A 21,221-nucleotide genomic window follows, 5' to 3' on the forward strand; every position below is an offset into this window, starting at 1 on the left:
CTGTGACTACTGTACTAGCTGTACGCCTTTGTTCTTTCTCAAAGTGGTCTTGATAGTTCCAGAGCTCATCTTATCACTGTCTATAAATAATATGTGACTTTATATACAAGGTCAGATTAGAGCGCATCTCTTCTATCCACCACTCCCGTCCTTTGTTCAACTGTTAGACATGTGATGCACACGATGCAGTAAATCTCATAAAATCTAATTATTTGTTTTTATAAAGCTGCTAATTAAAATTTTAATCAGGAAACATTTTTTATATATATCAACTTATTTTGTCTTTTCTGGTGTTCTTCTTTGGTTAAATCTGTTTCCACCTAGAATGGCCACTAATGTTTCCTAAAAAGCCAGTTTGCTAGACAAGAGCTTCTCCCTTAGCCACAGTTGTCTTATCGCTGTCTGGTAATGTTTTCATTTTTACAGTATATTTCCATAAGGTGTGGCATTCTACAATGGCAGGTTTTCCATGTGATTCTTTAAAGATGACACGTTATGTGGTGTTTTGGGCATATGTATGTGTGGGAATGCATTGTTTTATGTATGAGTCTCTCTGTCTCTCTCTGTCTCTGTCTCTGTGTGTACATGTGTGTAGGCCAGAAGTTGATGTTGAGTGTCTTCATCATTTTCCACATTATAGATGGAGCCAGTCTCTCAGTGGAATGCGGAGCTTACCACTATGACTGATCTGGCTAGTCAACTTGCCTCAGAGATCCTGTCTCCATCTGTAATAGTGCTTCTGAGATGGAGACAGGATCTCTGAGGCAAGTTGACTAGTACCTAAATAAATTTTCTCATTTCATCTCAAAATAGCTTCAAACAATCACATTGCCTTACACACTATGCAATATATATATATATATATATATATATATATATATATATATATATGCCACACAGTGAACTCATTATCCCAGTTTGTAAAGAACATTTATTAGGCTACACAGTTGGTGAACTGATGGTCAGGTGCCCTGATTCCTAAGCTCCCACCAAAGGCTTCTCGCCCTAAAAACAGATCACGCATAGCAGGTGCCCTCATGTCAGAAAACACTCAGTCAGTACTAGTAGACAGATCCTGAAGTCAAAAGTTAACCTGCACCTTGGCTTAAAGACTATTTTGATGATTGAGACATCAGTTAGGGCACTTGTGTTTCAGGTGCCATATCCTTCCACAATGAACTTAACCACAATGAACTTCCACAATGAACTTAACTAGAACTTGTATCTCTGCTGCCCTCCAAGTTCCTGAACACGGGGTGCATCACCACTCCAATATATAGAGGATTCTAAGATGCTGCAAGCAGGCTGCTAACTCTTGCTTCTAACACTTCACCAGTTATTCCCAATCATGGCGACTTTCTTCCTTCGCATTCTTTCCTGTCTAATTCCTATCTGTGCTACAACTGTCTTCCTGAAAGCTGGCCCACAGAAAACAGTGAATACTGGAAGATTCCATATTCAATGAGACAAATAAAGAATACAATGCTAGATGTCAAGTTAGAAGACTGTGTCATGTGGGTGATGGGAACTGAACCCAAGTCCTCTGCAAGAGAAGTGCTCTTAAGAACTGAGCCACCTCTCCAGCTCAAAGTCCAGACTTTGATAATAGATAAATATCATATCCGTAAACATAAACCAGTACAATTCCATGGCTGATTTTCACTCTCCTAGAATCAAGGTGTGCCTTCCTTTCTACTATGTTGATTCTAGATGTGTTAGTTCTAGAGTTTACAGAGCTCATGAGAAGTTACTACGGTCTTACAAACCTGATACTCTTACAAGATAAGCGTACTTCTGCTCAGAGGAAAGACCCTTCATACATGACAAGTGAAGAACTACACTTTGCATCTTACATGTGCCTGAAAGGTCCAGGATTGGGGACTTGGTCCCTAGAGACACTGAAATAGGTTAGACTGGGTGAAAGGTCATCAGTCATTGGGAACATGTTCTTGAAGGAGTGTTTAAGACCCTTGTACATCTCTTGACTCTTATGACGAGGTCAGAAGCTTGGTTTCACCATGCTGTGCTGGGATTTTAATTTCTAAAACCATGGGCCAAAACAAACCTTTTCTCTTTGCCAGTTGATCACTCCAGGTCTTTGTTACAGTAACAGGGAACATTCCAGAATAGTGTGCTATCTGACTGTACCACGTGAGAACTCAGATTTAATCTGGGTTTTCCAAACATAATATTTAGAAATATATGGCATAAAGCCATGGTACACACCTTATGCTAGCACTTGGGAGGCAAAGGTAGGTAGATCTTTTAAGTCTGAGACCAACCTGGTGAACATAAAAAAGTTCCAGGCCAGTTAGGTTTACATAGTAAGATTCTGTCCCAAATAAAACACAACAATACAGAAAAGAAAAGAAACACTGTTAATTCACTGATCGAGAATAAGACCACTACCACAGTTTAAAGCCAAATTTGACGCAAGCTTTAATACTGGCCAGGTGGATAGGATCTGGCCAGGTCTAATCACAGGTTCCTGGGTCATGGGATCCTGAGTCATGGTTTGCAGCAGCTTAAGAAGGAAAACCCATAATCCATTGCATTTCTCATCAGGTCCAATAAGGGGCAAGCATACATCCTGACATACCTCCAACCTACATCCAGTCAGGAGCAAGCGTATATCCAGACATATTTCCTGCCTGTGAACCTCCTGCCCACAAGTGATTAAGCACGTCTGGTGCAGGTGGGTCAAACAAACTTGTTTAGGGGAGGGAAAAAACATTGTTATCTCTAATAGCCTCCAGCATTTCAGCAACAACCTGTCCTTGCCGACTACCTGTCAAGAGGATGTGGACTTACTAGAATGAGCTTTTAATTTCAAAAGAATCAAGCAATCACAATCTGAGTTGGGACTTGCAACTACGCTTGTCAATCTCCAAGCTCTCTGACCATCAGACAAGGTGAAAATGGGCATGCATTTTTTTCGGCCTCCACACAGATCAGAGACATTTTTATTTCATGGACCTCTTAGAAAGGGTAATTAAAACTTAAAATGCAACTTTGGCTCTCACAACGCATCCTGTTTTTATAGTATAGTATTGCCTGTTCATGAGAGAATGACCCAGTAAAGTGAACACAAGTGTATAGGAACCACAGAGAAATGAAAGCATGTTTTCATGTTGCCATATGTAAGTCCTACTTACCTTTTCTGTTGATAAGAACTGAGGCCAAGTGTTGTCTCGGTCTGTAAAAGGAAGAATATAAGGATGAAAATGCTAAAACCCAAAGTTATTATAGATAAAAGAAATAACCAATTTTTTTGGTATCTTTTACTTTCATCCCATTCCCACAGTTGATTTTCAGGTTAAACCACCTCCCAAAAATCACATAATAGGTCATACTCTGTAATTAAAATGAGAGACTAATCTGGTTCAATTTTAAACATCATATACGGAATACCACAAACTAATGTTATTGGTTACCTTATGTTAGGCAAACAATACAAACCCATAGGAAAATTTCCTTCACAATCCCGTCATATAAGTCATGAGCCCCAGAGTATTCACTTCCTTCCCAGTGAGGTGCTGGAGTCTAATGGCTGCTGCCATTATGGAGCTGAAGACACAGGGGAATCTGAGGGAAAACCCTAAGTAACAGATATTTCTACACTGAGAAATGATTACAGCAATACTGAGAAGGCTGTGAAGAAAACTAAACAAGTGATAGATGTGAAGAGAGCGCATCTAAACAGCTCATGCATGTTACACTAAACTGAAAGGAACAGTAACATGGAAGCCACACATGTAATAAAAGAGGAAAGAACATGGTATATCCAAAAAAGAGACTGCAGGCTTATTTGGATGCACTTGAAGGAGTAAAGCATCAGAAAATAAGGCTTCAAGGCAAGGTGGGAGTCAAAAAGATGTCCACCCTGTTAAGAAGCCATGGCAACATTTAGATCATGTACACCAGATGAAATTCAAAGGCTGTGAGGCAGTAAGAGACCAACAGTTATGGTCTGACTTAGTGTTAAGACAGTATTCTGGCTGTAATGTGGAGGACAGCGGAGAAAGAAAGAAGTTGGGAGCAGTTACTGCAGTTCAGTGATGAAGGACATAAAGACCTCAATGAGGAAGTAAGAATGACAACACTCCAAGGAACACCAGTGATGGATGCAGCCCAAGGCTGGCTGCTATGCCATAATAATTAGGAAAGCAAAACATGCCATTACTTTCTCCATTAGTAGTACTGTTTTCAAAAGGTATTCTGGTAAATGTGTATGGGAGAAGATAAGACAGATGTGATTAAATGGTTTTATTTTTGAAAGTATGTGTTAAGTATAAAGGAGTCTGTAATTTTCTTTAATATGCTTTAATAATACAGTTTGTGTGAATATGTATGAATCGATAAGAGACATTGAAAATGTTAATATTTGTTGGGTCTATCTGAGTGGTTTATGAACAGGTTTATGAAAATTCTTCCATTTTCTATACTTAAAGAAAATTTTCTTAAATTTTAATTATTAAGTTATAGCTAAACACTCCCTCCAAGAACAGAAGAAAACATTTACAAGTCATGTATCTGTTAAGAGATTAATATCTAGAACATATAAAGAGCTCTGAATATAGATCAGTTGGTACAACGTATGCCTAGCATGCACAAGACCCTGGGAGCAATGCCTAGTAAAACAAAAACTGTAGGGTAGGTGACAAAAAAAGGTGATAAGACATTTTCCCAAAAGACACACACACTGGCAGCAGACACAGAGAAAAATACTCAACAACAATAATTCATTATGGAAAAGCAAAGCAAATATATAGCACTGTTTTCTATAAGCTAGACGGCTTCTCAGAAATAAATAACTAAAAAGGAGGAAGAAAGCAGAGCACACAAACAGGCAGGTCTAGTAGCTGCCCTGTAGTTCCAGACAGAAGGAGGGTCACCACAGGTTCAAGGCCATCCTGGGCTACAGAGTGAGGCTCTTACTCAAGAATCAAAACCAAAAACACCTAAACTAGACTCTCTCTCTCTCTCTCTCTCTCTCTCTCTCTCTCTCTCTCTCCCTCCCCCTTACTCCCTCCCTCCCTCCCTCCCTCCCTCCCTCCCTTTTTTTCTCTCTCTCTGAAAGGATGTGGAAAAATTGGTATTGGGGATATATAAAATAGCAAAGTTACTGAAAAATTAGCATATCGATTCTCAAAAAAACTAAACACAGAATTATCACATAACACAATAACCTCACTCTGGAAAAATGACCCAAACCCCATACCAATACTAAAAAATAAACAAACAAAAATCCCACAAACCACCAATCCTGAAAATGAGACTCAGACCGACATGTATGCAGACAGAACAGCTAAAGTGCTCTGAATGAATTAGACAAAGGTGGTTTACACATACACTAGAACTACTTACCAGAAGTGAAGTGGGAAGGGGACGGGGAAGGAAAAGGGAGGAAGGGGAAGGAGGAAAGAAAAGGATGCTACTACATACTACAATGTACAGTCACTGAGAACTATGATTCTCTAAGTGACATAAACCACTCACAAAAGACACATTCTGTGTGAGTACACCTGCATAATACACTTAGAACACTCACAATCATGGAGAGAATAGAGTCATAGATGCCAGGAACTGGGAACAGGAAGAATGGAACTCACTGCTTAATAGATAATGAATTTCAGCTTGGGAGGAAGAAGTTTTGGAGTTAGATGATGGAGGTCACTGTTCAACAGTGAACATGCTTAACTGTAGATTTAAAATGGTAATTATACTTCTAAGTCACATAAGTTTTATATACATTTAAAAAAATCCTAGTAATCAAAACAGTATAGTAGTACTGGCATAAAGATAGATTAATGAAACTTGGCAAGTCATGTATAAATCACCTCATTTTCAACAAAATCATCAAATGACATTAGTAAAGAACCAAATGTCTTTTCAACAGACGGTGCCAGAACAACTAGATGATGTAGTAAGAAAACATGAGCCTTTACCCTATTTTATATCATGCATACAAATTAATCTCATGGTGTGGACCACTTGGTGACCACTGCTGCTTGATAAAGTTCCAGCATTTCGACATTACAGACCACACTTCTCCATCACCTTTTTTACTTTCATTTGTATTAATTCTCAATATTAATGTCTTTCCCTTTGGGAAACTTTGTGTGGGCTTTAGTAAAGGATATATATAAATGTGCACTATGGTTGCCTCTCTAAACAAAACAATTCTTAGGAAAAAGTCCCCACCACCCAGGAACCAGAAATCCCATTATGACCTCCTATTTACGCCAAGATCAGGAAAATTAGAGACTTACTAGAAAACTGCTCTGTTCTACAATGATGGACTACAAAAGGATCAGGAAAGATCCCAGTCTCCTTGTGGATTGCCCTTCTGAGTTAAAAGTCTTATCTTGATATTAAAGGAGTTTTCCATTCAGAAGTTGTTATTTTTAAGACTAATCATAACAGGGATAAAGCTATAAAATCCTACTCTTATATATAGACAGTTACCTCATAAAGGATCAGCTTCTTTAATAGATTCAGATTTAGCCTCTCAGATATGTTTTCAAAGATAAGCCTAAAACAAGTAACTGGAAACAAGCAACATTTGTCTAGTTTAGATATACTTAACAGGTAATGATCCTCAAATGTTTCAGAGGTCTGAGAATATGGCATTTAAAATGTTTAATAAAAAGGCTTTTTGTGATAGAGATAATGCCAGTTCCTGGCAGTACCCCTATGTCCTCCAAAGAAGGTGGGTGGGCACAAAACCAGGAGTTTGTTTTAAATGTGGAAAATCCTGTCACAGAGCAGAAAAACTGCCCTTCACCTCAACTGCTGCCAAGACCCTATCCAGATGTGTACAAACAGGACACCGGTGAATTGATTGCTCTGCTTTGCCCAGACAAGGTAGACTGGTCCCAAGTTCCTTCTACACAGGAAAGTCTGTCAGATCTCTGGGCCTAGCAGGTGAAGACTGATATTGCCCTAAGAACTTTGTCCCTAATGACTATGGCGGAACCTGCGGTAGCTGTCTCAGTAGCAAGTTCCTGGCATTCTTAATAGATTCCGAAGCTACTTCATTTCTGCTTACTCAGGTGACATTTATCTTTCTTAGATCTGATGGTGTTTGATGACTACTAGGCTGATAGCTTTGCCAGGTTAACAGCCCCCCACACACACTTTGATAGTTCATTAGTGAAGTTTCTTGTTAAATACAGACAGATTTGCCTTGTTCACAGGCTTCCTAGTAGGATAAACAGGTTTCAGATGTAACTTTCCACTAACGGAGCACAGAAAATGACTTAAAATATATAAATGCAAGCGATAAAAGTATAAGTAAATGATTGAAGGTATGTAAAGATGTTTCGTATTTTTGTCCTCTTTCTGTGCCATTATTACACTGGAAGTTCGGAGGTGCAGTTTTAGCCTTGGTAAGTGGAGTTGTGATAAACAATAGAGCACTATTCAGACACGAGCTCAAGATGTTAAATTTCTTTTGATTATCTTCTAAGTATAAAGGTGTGGACTAACACCAGGCTCTATAGACATAGAAAACATGTTCATGCCTTTTAACCCAAAGCCATAGCCTTTGCTATGACATCAAGGTGTAACTCTGTTCCAGCTGTTTTACAGACACCTGCGTGTTCCTGGGGAAAGAATGCTGCTACTTCATCAAGGAATTTGGCTTGGTGGAAACTAATATCGAGTCACTCCGCAAACTGTCTGACAAACTTCATCAACACAACCATTCCATTCTTTTTGACAGTCTTCATTCTTCACAGGTAGTTTTTATTTCCCCTCTCTTAGCAGCTTGTCTTCTCTGCTTCCTCCAGGAACAAAACATGAGGTCTCCATGATTGCAGTTAATCAAATGCTTCTTCATCCATACCTCCCATTGAATATGAACCCACTGACTCCCGACACCCCCTCCCTACCTTGTCCCATGCCAACAAGAAGCCAGATTTGAACCTATACTCAATAGCTCAAGATGTTGTTTGGCTGGAGCTTCCAGCCCGTGCCTATAAAAGCCCCATTTCTCTCTCTCTCTACACTCCACTCTCTCAGAGGCTCTCCAACAAAGAAAAATCACCAAAAAGTCCAGTTCTGAATTCTAGAAGCCAGCGGCAGCTCCTCCCCTGAAGTTGTCAGCTGCCCAAGTTCCCATGCAAAGTGTTATAAATGGGCACAAACCCAGCTGTGGCAGACATGTCATCACCCCTTGCCTATAGGGTACACAGGCACCCTGTCATATTATTTCAGCCGTATTATTTCTCCTGCCCCTTCTCCCACTTCCATCTCTGGGGCTGGAGGAATCCCCAGGGAGTTGCTTTGTTCAAAATAAACCTGTTCTTTTACTTTTTCAGTATGGCCTGATCTGGCTTACTGCGTCGGTGAAGAAACCTATTATAGGGATACAGAAAACCTATTAACTAGACACAACTAGGCAAAGATGTGGTATATTTGTGTATGCTGTGGAATATACTTTAATTGTGTAATGGTGTGTTACATTTGTTTATGCTGCATTTATTAATGTAAGGTTTTGTGTTTAATTATGCAAAGATGTGTTGCATATATTTTATCCTGCCTGTCTAGGCACCTGATGGTCTTATAAAAAGATGAATGGTCAAAAGCTAGGAAAAGAAATGATAGGTGGGGCTGATGGGAGGAGAGAATAAACAGGAGAAGAAATGTAGGCTCACAAGAAGAAGAGAAAAGAGTAGAGATAATGAAGAGAGGCGCCTGGGGTTAAAAAGCCAGGTAGCCTTCAGCCAGACACTAGAAGCAGTGAAAGTAAGATACACAGAAGGAAAGAAAAGTAAAAAGTCCCAAGGCAAAAGGTAGGTAGAGAGAAATAGGTTCATTTAAAAGAGCTAGCCAGAAACAAACCTAAGGTAGCCAAGCATTCAAAACAAGTAAGAAGTTTCCTTGTCATGTTTTGGGAGCTGGTTGGTGGCTCAAAAAAGAAAAAAGAAAAAAGCCTGGTATACACCTGATTCCAGGATAAAATTGTGGGGACCCACAAATGAGTCTGTTCCACCTTGAGTTTATTTTTGCTTTTTCAAAGTTGTTAACAACAGGTGTGGCTACACACCCTCTGATGTAGGGTGTGGTTACTTGGTATTTTGGACATTAAGGTGGCCGTAGAGGTGGTCCGCTCCACCCTGACCAAAGGTCAGAGAATTCTAGTATACTCCTGCTCCTTCACTTTAAAATAGGAGGTTTGACCCAGGGGGTGGCTGTCTACAGGATACTTGGTCTAGGGTGTGTTCATTTCATTTCCTACCCGAGACATCAAATGCTTTACTCAGGAAATAATGGCTTGATGTCTCAAGCACTGAAGCAAGTAACTGTTCTGGTTGTCCTCTGTGTCATGTTAAAGCTTCTTTTGTTTTCTTCCCCCTCTTCTGTACTGGGGTATAAAAGTGTATGGAAAATAAACGCGGGTGAATTTGGTTTTCAGTACCCACTGAGTTGCCCTCCTGGTACTATCCTGTGTCTCTGAATTTCTTTCATATCTCTGTTCCTTCTACCTAATTTCTGTCTGATCTACACGCTCCTACCTTCCCTGGAACCCATCCCATCATGGCTGGACCACGCAGAAGACACCCCCAAAGTGTGGTTTATGACATAAAATTCAGATCCAGAGCCTGACTATAGAGAAATCAGAATGGTAGGATATAACGAATAAAGAGTAAGATATTGGGACCTTCCCTTTTGCGTTAAGAGGGGAACAGGCCCATATAGTAAGACTAAGAAACTGTAGTATAGTTCCTGGTCCCCAGAAAACGTCCTTTTCCCAAGGTCAGGCATTTGGATAAGGGTCTCCATACTCTGGAAGTTTGCTAAAGTAGTCACTCTCCTCATCTCTGGCAAGAGAAACTTGTGGACCTTTCAGTTAACAGGACAGCTGCCTATAGTCAAGGTCAATTCCTCAACCTTTGTTCTCAAGCCACGTCCTAGCTCACACGCCCACTTTTCTCCCATTTAATCCTATGTGCAACTATATAATATTCTGTGTTCAATTAAACACTGCTGGCACCCATCCTGATTCACCTTTAGATCTTATCCCTTTCCCACCCCTACCCCCCACTGACTCCACACATCCTCTTTGGGACCTGAACCTCTTAGACAGTCTCAGAAAAAAGTATTTTTTAAAAATATCACAGCTCTATAGAAAAAATGGATTCTAAAGCTTCAGCAACAAAACACAAAAAAACTATCTTTGCAACTCTGGAATAGGCAAAAACTTCAACAACAAAAACCATTATCCATTAAAAACAAAACAAACACAACCAAAGAGACTAGATGTCAAAACATACATTTCCTAAAAGACTCTGTAATGAAAACAAAATGGCAAACTGCAAATTAAGAGAAAATATTTGCAAATATTTGACGAAGAGGGCTTTTACCCTAACTAGACAATCAACAAATATTGAATAATGAGAAATATGGTATTTTACAGCATGCTATTATGACATAAATTAAAGCCACAAGATACTATACTTATAATAAAATTTTCAAATTAAAAAGAACTATGTCAAGGGTTGTTAGGGACTGTGAACCCCCAGATCCTGAATTTCCTGTGACCCCTGCCTGCCTCAGTAAACAATGCTGCTCTAAGCAAACAACTTGTTTTCCTGTGCTTGCAGCTGCTGGGCATGAGACCCTCAGGAGTTCCTGATGGCAGGGAAGTGGTTTCTGGTGGGCTTGCAGCTGAGAGTTGGGGCGTGGCCATTGGTCAAGGAGACCAATAAGCTGCCCTGGAACACAATAAAGTTGGCATTCTTGATTCAAGGGGGGCATTCTTGTTTCAAGGATGATAATGATGATGATGATGATGATGATGATGTGTGTGTGTGTGTGTGTGTGTGTGTGTGTGGTCTGTTTCAATCTCCAGTCCCTTGCCCAACTCGTGAAACATCCTGTAGTGCAGGTGCTACAAAGGATCAGCAAAAATACAGGATAATTGGAATGCTCATGCAGTGCTGATGGGAACAAGAGTAAATGCTTTAGAAAAAGCATGGCAATTTCTTACACAACAGATGTGTGCCTTCTAATTGATGCAGTCACTTCAACTGCTAAGTATCTGCCAGAGAAAAACAAGCATTTATCTGTATAAAGACTTTGATACAAATGTGTAGCGATGTTTCGTTTGTGCTCTAATAGATAAAGTTTGCCTGAAGATTAGGGGGTGGAGTTAGCTATTAGTTAACCATAAAGGTCTGGAGGTCTGTACAGACAGGAAGTGATATGGCTGGGTGGAAAGAGGAATATAAGACAGGAGGAGACAGGAGCTCAGTCCTTTTTTAGCCGAGGAGTTAGCAAGGTAAGAGTTAACTGTGGCTTGCTCCTTGTCTCTCTGATCTTTCAGCATTTACCCTCATATCTGGCTCCAGATTTTTACTATTAAGACCAATCAGAACTCGTGCAACATGAAAGTTCCCAATAGCTTTGTGGTAACAGTCAGAGAACAATCCAAAGTTCTGCTAAGAGGCAGACAGGTTCAGAAACTGTGGCATAGCAATATAACTGAGTATTTCTCAGCAACAAAAAGACACATTATTGATTTATACAATAGCATAAGTAAATTTCACAACTATTATAGTGAGTGTTGGAATCCAGTGACAGAAAGATGACCAGAGGCTACCTAAACATGGGGGATTGAGAGTACAGTAAACTGCTGGGGAAGGAGGATATGATCATTATTTGACTGTAGTTATGATTTCCAGGTCTAAAATAGTATGTCAATCTCTTTAATTTGTGTGACTTAAACACGTACACCGCATGCTGTTCATACATTAATAAAGGATGATCAAAGAATTTAAGCATAATGAGCCATGATCCCATGTGAACAGAAACAAAACTCAGGAAATCTATTACCCTGTACACGTTGAGGAATAAAACATCATAAAGATAATGAAGCAAAAGATCAGAGACAAAAAAGCAAAATTATTCACACTAAGGAATCATAAACCATCGCATTAGCTGGTATTCAGTAAGAAACAAGATTAGAAAAACAAAATAAATGCTTCTTATTTAAGTATAAACCAAAGACACAACAGAAAAACCAATCATTTAGTTATAATTGAAATCTCACATCAGGCAAATGCCATGCTTTAAGTGATTAAGGAGAAAATGGCATTAAATAGTAATTTGAATGAGGTAATTTGATAAATAAAAGCTTAAACTCATCTTTAAAGGTATCTTAAAATTGAACCTAAAAAATGGGAGCAGCACAAAAAAAATAGTGCAGAAAGCATAAAGATTAAAAAGATTACACACACCATTAGTAAGACTAAATGACAACTGTTTTAATATATATATTTATTGAGCTCTACATTTTCCTCTGCTTCCCTTCCTGCCTCTCCTTGCCCCTCTTCAATCCTCCAAGGTCCCCATGCTCCCAATTTACTCAGGAGAGCTTGTCTTTTTCTACTTTCTACTTCCCATGTAGATTATATCTATGTAAGTCTCTCTTAGTGTCTGCATTGGACAACTTATTTTTTAAAAAAGAATTTTTTCAAAAATTAAAGCTTAACTATAAACAATTCAAGTAAAGCATGAACAAAAATAGGACATATGCCAAAAACAAGTATTAAAGCAAATAATGGTTGTGACATGAGTAATTGTACTGTGAAAAGGTTTGATAATGTTGAAGTTTCTTAAACACAACAGGGAAAACACAAAGGGGCTGTGGGTATGTAAATGTAAACAAAGAAAGAGTAGGTAATTCACTCCAGAAAAACAGAGGCTGCAGAAGTAGCTCAGGTTAAGAACCCCTGTGTTGTGGGATATTTGTACACTGTGTAAAAATGTATTGTTGTGTTTGATGTAATAAAAAGTTGAATAATAGCTAGGCAGGAGATATAGGGGGGATTTCAAGGCAGAGAAAATACTCAGAAGAAGGCGGAGTCACCAGCCAGACATGGAGGAAGCAGCAAGAACTACATGGAGAGATGAAGGAGTCATGTGATAGAATGCATTATGTCATAAGCACGGGTGGGACAAGCCTAAGCTAAGGCCAAGCTTTCATAATTAATAAGTCTGTGTCGTTAGCTGGAAAATGGCAGTACTGAGAAAGACTGGTTACACTCCAGTTGTGTTTGCTGAGGACCTATGTTCAAGTCCCAGAACCCACATGATGGCTCACAACCACCTGCCACTCCAGTTCCAGGGTGTAATGGTAAACTGGTGCAGTTCCCCCAGGGGAGGCAGAGGGCCACAAGGGGTGGCAGGTCCCAGGGAGGGAGCCATGCAGGAGGGTAAAAGACCTCAGCGGGTTGGCAGCAGCTGGTCCCACAAGGAGCCGTGGAGGGTGAGAGACAGACAGACAGATAGGCACGCCATGCAGAGAGTGAGTGAGTATTTATTTAGTGGGTTATGAAGGGGAAAGGGAAAGGAAAGGGGGAAGAGAGGGGAGGGAGGGAGGGAGAGAGAGAGAGAGAGAGAGAGAAACAGAGAGAGAGAGAGAGAAACAGAGAGACCGAGAGGAGAGAGACGGGGGGGGGGGGGGAAGGAAAGGAGAAGCTACTTCTTTGGGAGAGAGACAGAAAAGCCTAGGTAGATGGAGGTGGGGCTTGTCTCTTAAAGGGATAAGACAGACCATTACACAGGGGCTTTGATGTCTTCTCTATTCTCTGTGTGCATCAGACATGCAAGTGGTACATGTATACATTTGTGGGAGGAAAAGTTATAGAAAAAAATGATCCACAACCATCTGAAAAAGATGATTGCTTCATTAAAGAATAAAAGTCTGCAGAACATAATCGGATTTCGTAAGCTGAGGGAAGGGACCTTTGACCTATCACACCCCAAGATCGAGTGTAACAGGAGTATTCTGGGCTCTAGAAAATATCTGTATCATATACAGTGGGCCACCTATCATAAGTCACTGACACTAGTGTTTCAAAAGAAAGTTCCCCAAATCCAAGAAACCTAAAATGGTAATCCCCAAGTTAACACAAATTCTTCTACCTCTCTATCCAGAAGAGCCCATTAGAGACTCCTTCTCACCCGCAATTCAAGCATGCAGTGCTCACCACTGGGCTGCCCAATCTGAACACAACCTCTCAGATGGCTACCCATCTCTAAATAGGAGTCACGAGGGGAAAACAGACTATTTCAATCAATCACACTAGCCTTAGGGATCCCTGTGAGCTGAGAGTAAGATCTAGGGGCTTTCATGCTGTTAGTGCAGGAATGGACCATGTTAGTCTAGGCCCTGAACATGCTGGGCAATCACTACCACTAAACTACTTCCCTAGCCCTTAAGATAAAATTTTATTTTTGTCTTACACGCATTGGTGTTTTGCCTAAATGTATGTCTGTGAGGGCGCTGGGTTGACTGGAACTGGAGTTACAGACTACTGTGAGCTGCCATGTAGGTGGTGGAAATTGAACCCAGGTCCTCTGGCAGAGCAGCCAGTCCTCTTAACCACTGAGCCATCTCTCCAGTCCAAGAAGAAGCATTTTTAATTGTCACAAATCATGTGCTATTTCATCAAGAGGTAAAGACTAGAGGTTTAATAACCACTCTAAGACGCAAAGGACAGTCTTCCCTAACGCCCCCCCCAACAATGAACTACTTAGTTCAAAATGTAAATGTTACCAAGACTGAAAACCATGCTATAACCTAAACTTTAGAATATGTTATTAATTATAATTTTCCTTTATATTTATGTCTGCATAGATGTGCATGGCACAGGTCAATGTTGGGTACCTCTATTGTTCTGTACCTTATTTCTTCAGACAAGGGTCTCTTCTCACTGAATCTGGAGGGCAAGGATTTGCCTAGACTAGCTGGTCAATGAGCTCCAAGGATTCTAATATCACTTTCTCCCTACCCCCAGAGCTCAGGTTACCAATATGCACAATGCCTGGGATTTTTTTTGGGGGGGGATCCTAATTCAGACCCTCAGAAAGAGCGAACACTTTAAGTCATCTACCCGCTCCCTTTGTATTTGTAGTAACTTCTTCTTGCATTATAGTGTATGGCTGTCATACCAATTGTGGATATTTCCAGTGGCCTTTAGCTTAATTAAAAATGGCTATTTGTGGTACAAAATTAGTTGCTAGGTTATAAAAATGCATATGTAGTGTGAAGAAACAAAACTATGCTTGCAGAAAACAAACACCAGTGGGAAATTAATCCAACCATTAATCTATATTATATTTGGATAGTGGGATACAGAGTAATCTCCCTGGTCCAACCCTATAGCGCAGTGGCTAAGAACTTGTTCTTTAGAGGAAATTGCTTGGTTTTGAATCCTAGTTTTATCATTTACCTAGTCACTTATTAATTTACTTATTTTCTGTGCATTAATCTGCTCACCTAAAAAATGATCATAAAATTAATGCCTATAACATGCACTTAAGAATTTAGAGGACTGGAGAGATGGCTCAGCAGTTAAGAGCACTGGCTGCTCTTCCAGAGGTCTCAAGTTCAATTCTCAGCAACCACATGGTGACTCACAACCATCTGTAATGAGATCTGGTGCCCTCTTCTGGCATGCAGGCAGACATTAAGATGAAGCACACATACCCTAAACAAACAAATAAATACCATAATAATTTAGACACCAGGGCTCTAGCTCAGTGACAAAATGCTCTAGCACACACAGCCCCGAAGACTGACCTCTAGAACAACACAGAGCATGCCTAGGACTTGGCAATACAAGAAGTACTACTTTCTGTTTTCTAAGTTTTCTGTCAACTTTCACAAATGCTTCCTGTAATTCAAGACTCCGTGCTTATTAAAATAAACAGTGGGTATTCTAAGCCTGTGTACAAGTCAACCCCACTCCTTCTCTCTTCCTTTTCCTTAAGGGAACAGAAGCCCGCTCCTAAGATGATTTAGAGGAGACAGTCATCTAGAAGCCACAGACCAAGCCACTCTGTCTCTGGTTTAAGCCTGCTTCCCTGGTAGTGGGGACAGCTGCTTTTGTACCACAGTAACAAAAGCTGGGTAGTTATAATGGAGACAGCTAGCACCTGAACCCTCAGACAATTAATGTCTGATCCTTATAGAAAGATTGCCAAAGAAAGCAGTATCACAGTACCTCATTTCCAAAACCATTAAATTCCTATACAAGAAAATCCTTCATAAGACAGCATGATGTGCCATATCTTCCCACGAGAAATTATGGAAAATACCACTCCTGGTGAACTCAAATACAATCCTGATTCTAAGTAGCCAGAGTCAGTTGAGAATCCAAGATGACAATTGTGTCCTTGTTCCATACACAATTGTGCACTTTGGGGACCCCAGGTCACCTGTACTTCCAGTTGTAAATACAAGGTTGTCCATGATCTCCAGGCTTGATTATTTACTGGAACAGTTCATGGAACTCAAACAACATTCTATTTAACAATTCCAATTCAATTCTACAGGGATGGTGTTCCTGTCATCAGGACACCTGAATTTCCAGTCACATGGCTATGTTTGCCAAGAATGAAGCTCTCTACCACAGTCTGGTATGCAGAACTTTGATTACAGTCTCATTATACAGATATACAAAAGGGGATTTCTGAAACAATGGAAACAAAGCAACCAGGTTTCAGATCACACCTGTGTTCTGATTATCTACTGCTGCAAAATAAGCGTCTCCAGAGTTTACTGGCAATTTATTATTACCGACCCCATCTTGGGTTTGATGAAGCCTAAGTCACTAGTTCTCACTCATGTCTTCTTTGGTCTTGCAGTCAAATTCAAGTTGCATTCCTAGGAAGGTTCAGATGTGCTAGTTAGTTGTCCAAGAAGTTCACTCCCATGAGGAATAAGTGATGCTGGCTGTTAGCTGTTAGCTCAGCTGAGACTGCTGACAGGAGGGCTACAGGTGGCCTCTCTATGAGCAGGATTTATCATATCGTGGTAACTGACTGCCCTATGGAAATGATTCACAATTAGGACTCAAGAGTTAAGGAAGAAGATGCCAGCCTCCTGTGATCCAGCCCTAGCAAGAAGCAGGACATTCTGCCACACTGCACTGGTCAGGATACTATTGCAATTCTGCACACAACATATATTGATTAGTTTCCCACCAAGATTTTTAATTCTCTCTAAACTGATCTCCAGATCCAATGTAATCATAATAAAATCCTAAGAGTGTACATGGATTTTAAAAGTGCATGTGGAAGGCAAAGGACTTTAGGACAACCAAGGCACATGTGTGGGCTCACTCTTGCTGAATACCCATAACCTTGAATGTTATCTCCAGAAAGTCATTCACCTTGTTTCTGAGACAAAGTCTCTTACTGAGACTTGGAGCTCACTGATTAGACTAGGCTAGCTGGCCAATGAGTCTCAGGAATCCAGGTTTCCTATGTGGGTACTGAGGATCTAACTGGGCTCTGATGTTGCAAATACTTTACTGATCAAGCTTTCTTCCCAACCCCATCTTCTGGTTCTTCAGCCAGACACAAAACATACAAAATATAACAAAAACCGATAATAAACTTCATGAATAAAAAATTTCTGTTTGTTTGAAGACACAATTACCTAACTCAAAAGATATTTCCAATACATATAACCACTCAAGGTTTAGATAATGAAATTAAGTTTGTAACCGATGGAACATGATCCCAATTAAGAGCTTGTATCTAAAATTGCATAGGGAGTTCCTACTAAACAACAGAAAAACACAGTGATGTAACAAGAGAGACAGGAATGAAAATAAACAAATGCACTGACTTAAATGTAAATCAAGGAATTCTTGATGATGGGATTATAAAGTGGAATACCACTTTAGAAAACGACTGGCACTGTCTTCTAAAACCAAAGGCACAAGATGGCTTGGCAGGTGAAGGCATCTTCAGTCAACACTGAGCACCTGGAGCCACACGGCAGTAAGAGCACCAACTCCACTACTTGGCCTCTGGCTTCCACAAACACTCAAACATACTCACACACACAAAACAAACCAAGAAAAGAAACTTCAGCTAAAGACACATAACCCATGACCCAGTAACGACTTTACTCTATGAGAAGTATATTTACTAAAAGAAAGCATTATTCATAATTAATAGCTGAAAACTAGAAGTAAAATATCTAAATATCTGTAACCACAGAAGGACACACAAATTGAGCGCATCCATACACTGTGGAAGCTGCAATTAAAACAAGTTTTTAATTCACACAGAAAACCTTAGAAACATAATTCTGAGAAAAAGCAGCCAGAAACATAATTCTGAGAAAAAGCAGCCAAAAACAGTACAAATACCACTAGTGAAACTATAGTACTTACAGGCTCAGATGGTTAAAACTATAGGAAAAAAAATTGCCGTGAAATTAATGGCTGGGAAAGAACTTGAGGTGTACTTCTGCCAGTGCTGGCTCATTTAAGCTGGGTAGTAAGGATATAGTGACTTGCTGTCCAAATCCCCCACTACATGCTATGCACCTATATATGAATTATAGCTCACAACTGACCCTTCAAAAAAATAATTTAACGGGCTAATTAAAAGAAAACAAAAGATTAAACTGTATATGCTCCACCTATGAAGGTGCTAGAACAACACTCCAACATTTTTTTTTTTTAATTTTCTCTGTAGCCCTGTCTATTCTTGAACTCAGAATTCTGCCTGCCTCTGCCTCCCGAGTGCTAGGATTAAAGGCATGCGCCACCACTGCCTGGCACATTCCAACATCTTAAAATTCTGTTTATTGACAGATGGTGGTGGCACATGCCTTTAATTCCAGTCCTTGGTTGAGGAAGAGGCAGGCAGATCTCTGTGAGTTCAAGGTCAGCCTGATCTACAAGAGCTAGTTGCAGGACAGCTAGGACTGTTACACAGAGAAACCCTGTCTCAAAAAAAAAAAAAGAACCCCCAAAAAACAAAATAAAACAAAAGTTTATTATTTGATAGATTAGTACAAACACAGAGCTGACTCATCTTCCTGCAATTTTTTTTCCTTGCTTATCCCTCATTTTGTTATTTGAGAGTTAGATTAGAAGAATGATTAAGGCTCATAAATGGAAAAATGTTTATTACTTCATCTTATATATTCTAATCAGTTAGAATAGAATGTTGTATAAAATGGGCATCCACTGAATTCTTTCATGCCAAGTCTTAATGTAAACCTCCAATTGTGATACAAATTTCTCTAGGTCCCTGCCCATTTTATGAATCCTTTGGTCTTCATGTACTCTATGTAGTAAATTTACTACAGGAGGGACAGGGCTAAAGTGCCACCTACAAAAGTCATAGGCTAAAGGGATTATTATGATTTCTATTTCTACTATGCTAAGTGGTAATCCAAGGGGTGTATCTGGGAAACTGCACGCACCTTGTGCTTCAGAAAACATTCTGAAAAGATCTGCTGGGGAGGAGGGCTGGCTGGATTCCTGCTCTAGCAACGAAATACTAAACAGGTTACCTTTCATACACTTTATTTTCCTTAGCTTTATAAAGTAAAGAAAACATAATTTTGATCAGTTTTTGAATTTGGTAAATTTTACTATCAAATTAACAATTACTATGAGCCAAGGCATGCAAAGGTAACATGAAGGTATACAACTCATTGTACAACAATAGGCTTTCTGCAGGATTCTTGGTAAGGTTTTACTGTCACTGAAATAGCAAAACATGCCTCCTTAGTAGAACTATTTCCTGTATTGTTTTGACCTAATTTAAATTTTTACGTTCTCGTCTTTATTATAAGTTACAGGAATGTCTTTTCAAAATTATTAGTCAGGTATGGTATAGTTCACATTTGTAATCTCAGCACTTGGGAAGGTGTAGCAAAAAATCATCATGCTTAGTCTTTAAGAGAGTTTCAGGACAACCACAGGCTACAGTGTGATTTAAGTCACAAGTTAGACACAAGTAAAAATGTAACATGTACCACTGTAACATTGCACATGCAGGCTGAACTGAGTAAGACCCGCCTGAAAATAAACCCATAGGGCAATACAGACAGATGCTCACACTGGGAGTAAGAAGACAGGACATCTAGGTCAGCCCCAGTCCACAAAGTTATGGGATCTTGGGCACTTCTCTTAACTTAGACCTTGTATTCCCTTGAACATAAAATGAGTGAAATATTTACCAGACAAGCTGACAACATGGTGCCTATCTTCACTGTGGTAGGTAAGCGAAAAACAAAAAAAAACAACCAAAACACATTGTATGTCTAGAAAAGAGGGAAAAGAGCCATTAAAAACGGGAGTACTAATGTGTAACCCCACATGGCTCCAGTGAAGGCTTCCAAATCCATTGTCTCATCTATGGCCCTGGTTAAACATACTAGGTCCTAAAACACATGAATTTTTAAAAATTGAACCATAAGAAGGGTTAGGATGGGAAGGAAGCACACAGAGAGAAGGGGGTGAGAGTAACAATGTACTGTTTACATGTATGAACATGTCAAAAACAAATTTAATTTTAAAAAAATCAAAAGAGTTGAAATGGACATAGTGGCATATGCCTATAATCCTACTACTGAGGAGGCTGAAGCAGAAGGATCTTTCTCAACAGAACAGAACAAAACAGATCAGATTGTTAGTGAAGACGCCTTTTCAGCCCTGCAGCTCTTGCTCCTCAGCTGAGAGGACTGAATGGCTTTTCACCAGTATCTGAGCTAGGTTTGACAGGAAGGCCAGAACGTTATCCAACACCATAATCTAATTTCATGCATAATATAGTTAAGGACATAGCTTCACATGGCAAGTGGAGGATATTTAGACAAAGACAAAGACAAGAACTTCCACTCTGCACAGAAGTTGTTTTTCTAGGTAAACGCGGAGGTCCCACTGATGCAGTGCTCCACTCAATAGCTAATGGGAAGGGGGCACTCACAGGCTCCACTCATCTGACCTGACCTCCACACCCTCATATCCACAGGACACACGTACATTTACCTATAGCATCCATACTACAAGGAGAACACTTTTTAAAGAAATGTTTACTCTAAATGATAGTTCTAATAGGTTTATGTAATACCTCCACATTGACCGTCTACAGTTCATAAAATGTACTTCAGAAAAAACCAGTTACATTTTTTTCAAAGAAAAATAATAGTCATCATTTACTCAAGAAAATCACCTGTAGTAGGCCTCCATCGTCAAAGCGCAGTACTTCTATTATGCTCTCCGACTGAATGAATGCTGTGAAGGAAACAAAAACAACATCACTGGCAGGAACAGAAATCCAACTTCAATAAACTTTTACCATGAGGTAAATATAATTCTACATTTTAATATATTGCTTACTGGGGGATGTAGGCCAACGGTAGAGCATTTGCTTAGCATGTGTGAGGGCCC

The 21,221-nt window shown here is 39.8% G+C and overlaps 1 protein-coding gene across 1 annotated transcript in view; it reads right to left on the reverse strand.

Annotated features, from left to right (window-relative positions):
- Positions 1-21,221, reverse strand: part of Tmem131 (transmembrane protein 131) — a 163,764-nt gene that overhangs the window by 95,735 nt on the left and 46,808 nt on the right. Inside the window, exons 2-3 of the mRNA XM_087898067.1 lie at positions 21,004-21,065; positions 3,156-3,196 (exon numbers count right to left, since the gene is read on the reverse strand). Of these exons, the coding sequence (XP_087754193.1) occupies positions 3,156-3,196; positions 21,004-21,065 (103 nt within the window). The remainder of the gene's footprint in view (positions 1-3,155; positions 3,197-21,003; positions 21,066-21,221) is intronic.

This window comes from Myodes glareolus, chromosome 18 (assembly GCF_982192425.1).
Source record: "Myodes glareolus chromosome 18, mMyoGla1.1, whole genome shotgun sequence".
Taxonomy (NCBI): Eukaryota; Metazoa; Chordata; class Mammalia; order Rodentia; family Cricetidae; genus Myodes; species Myodes glareolus.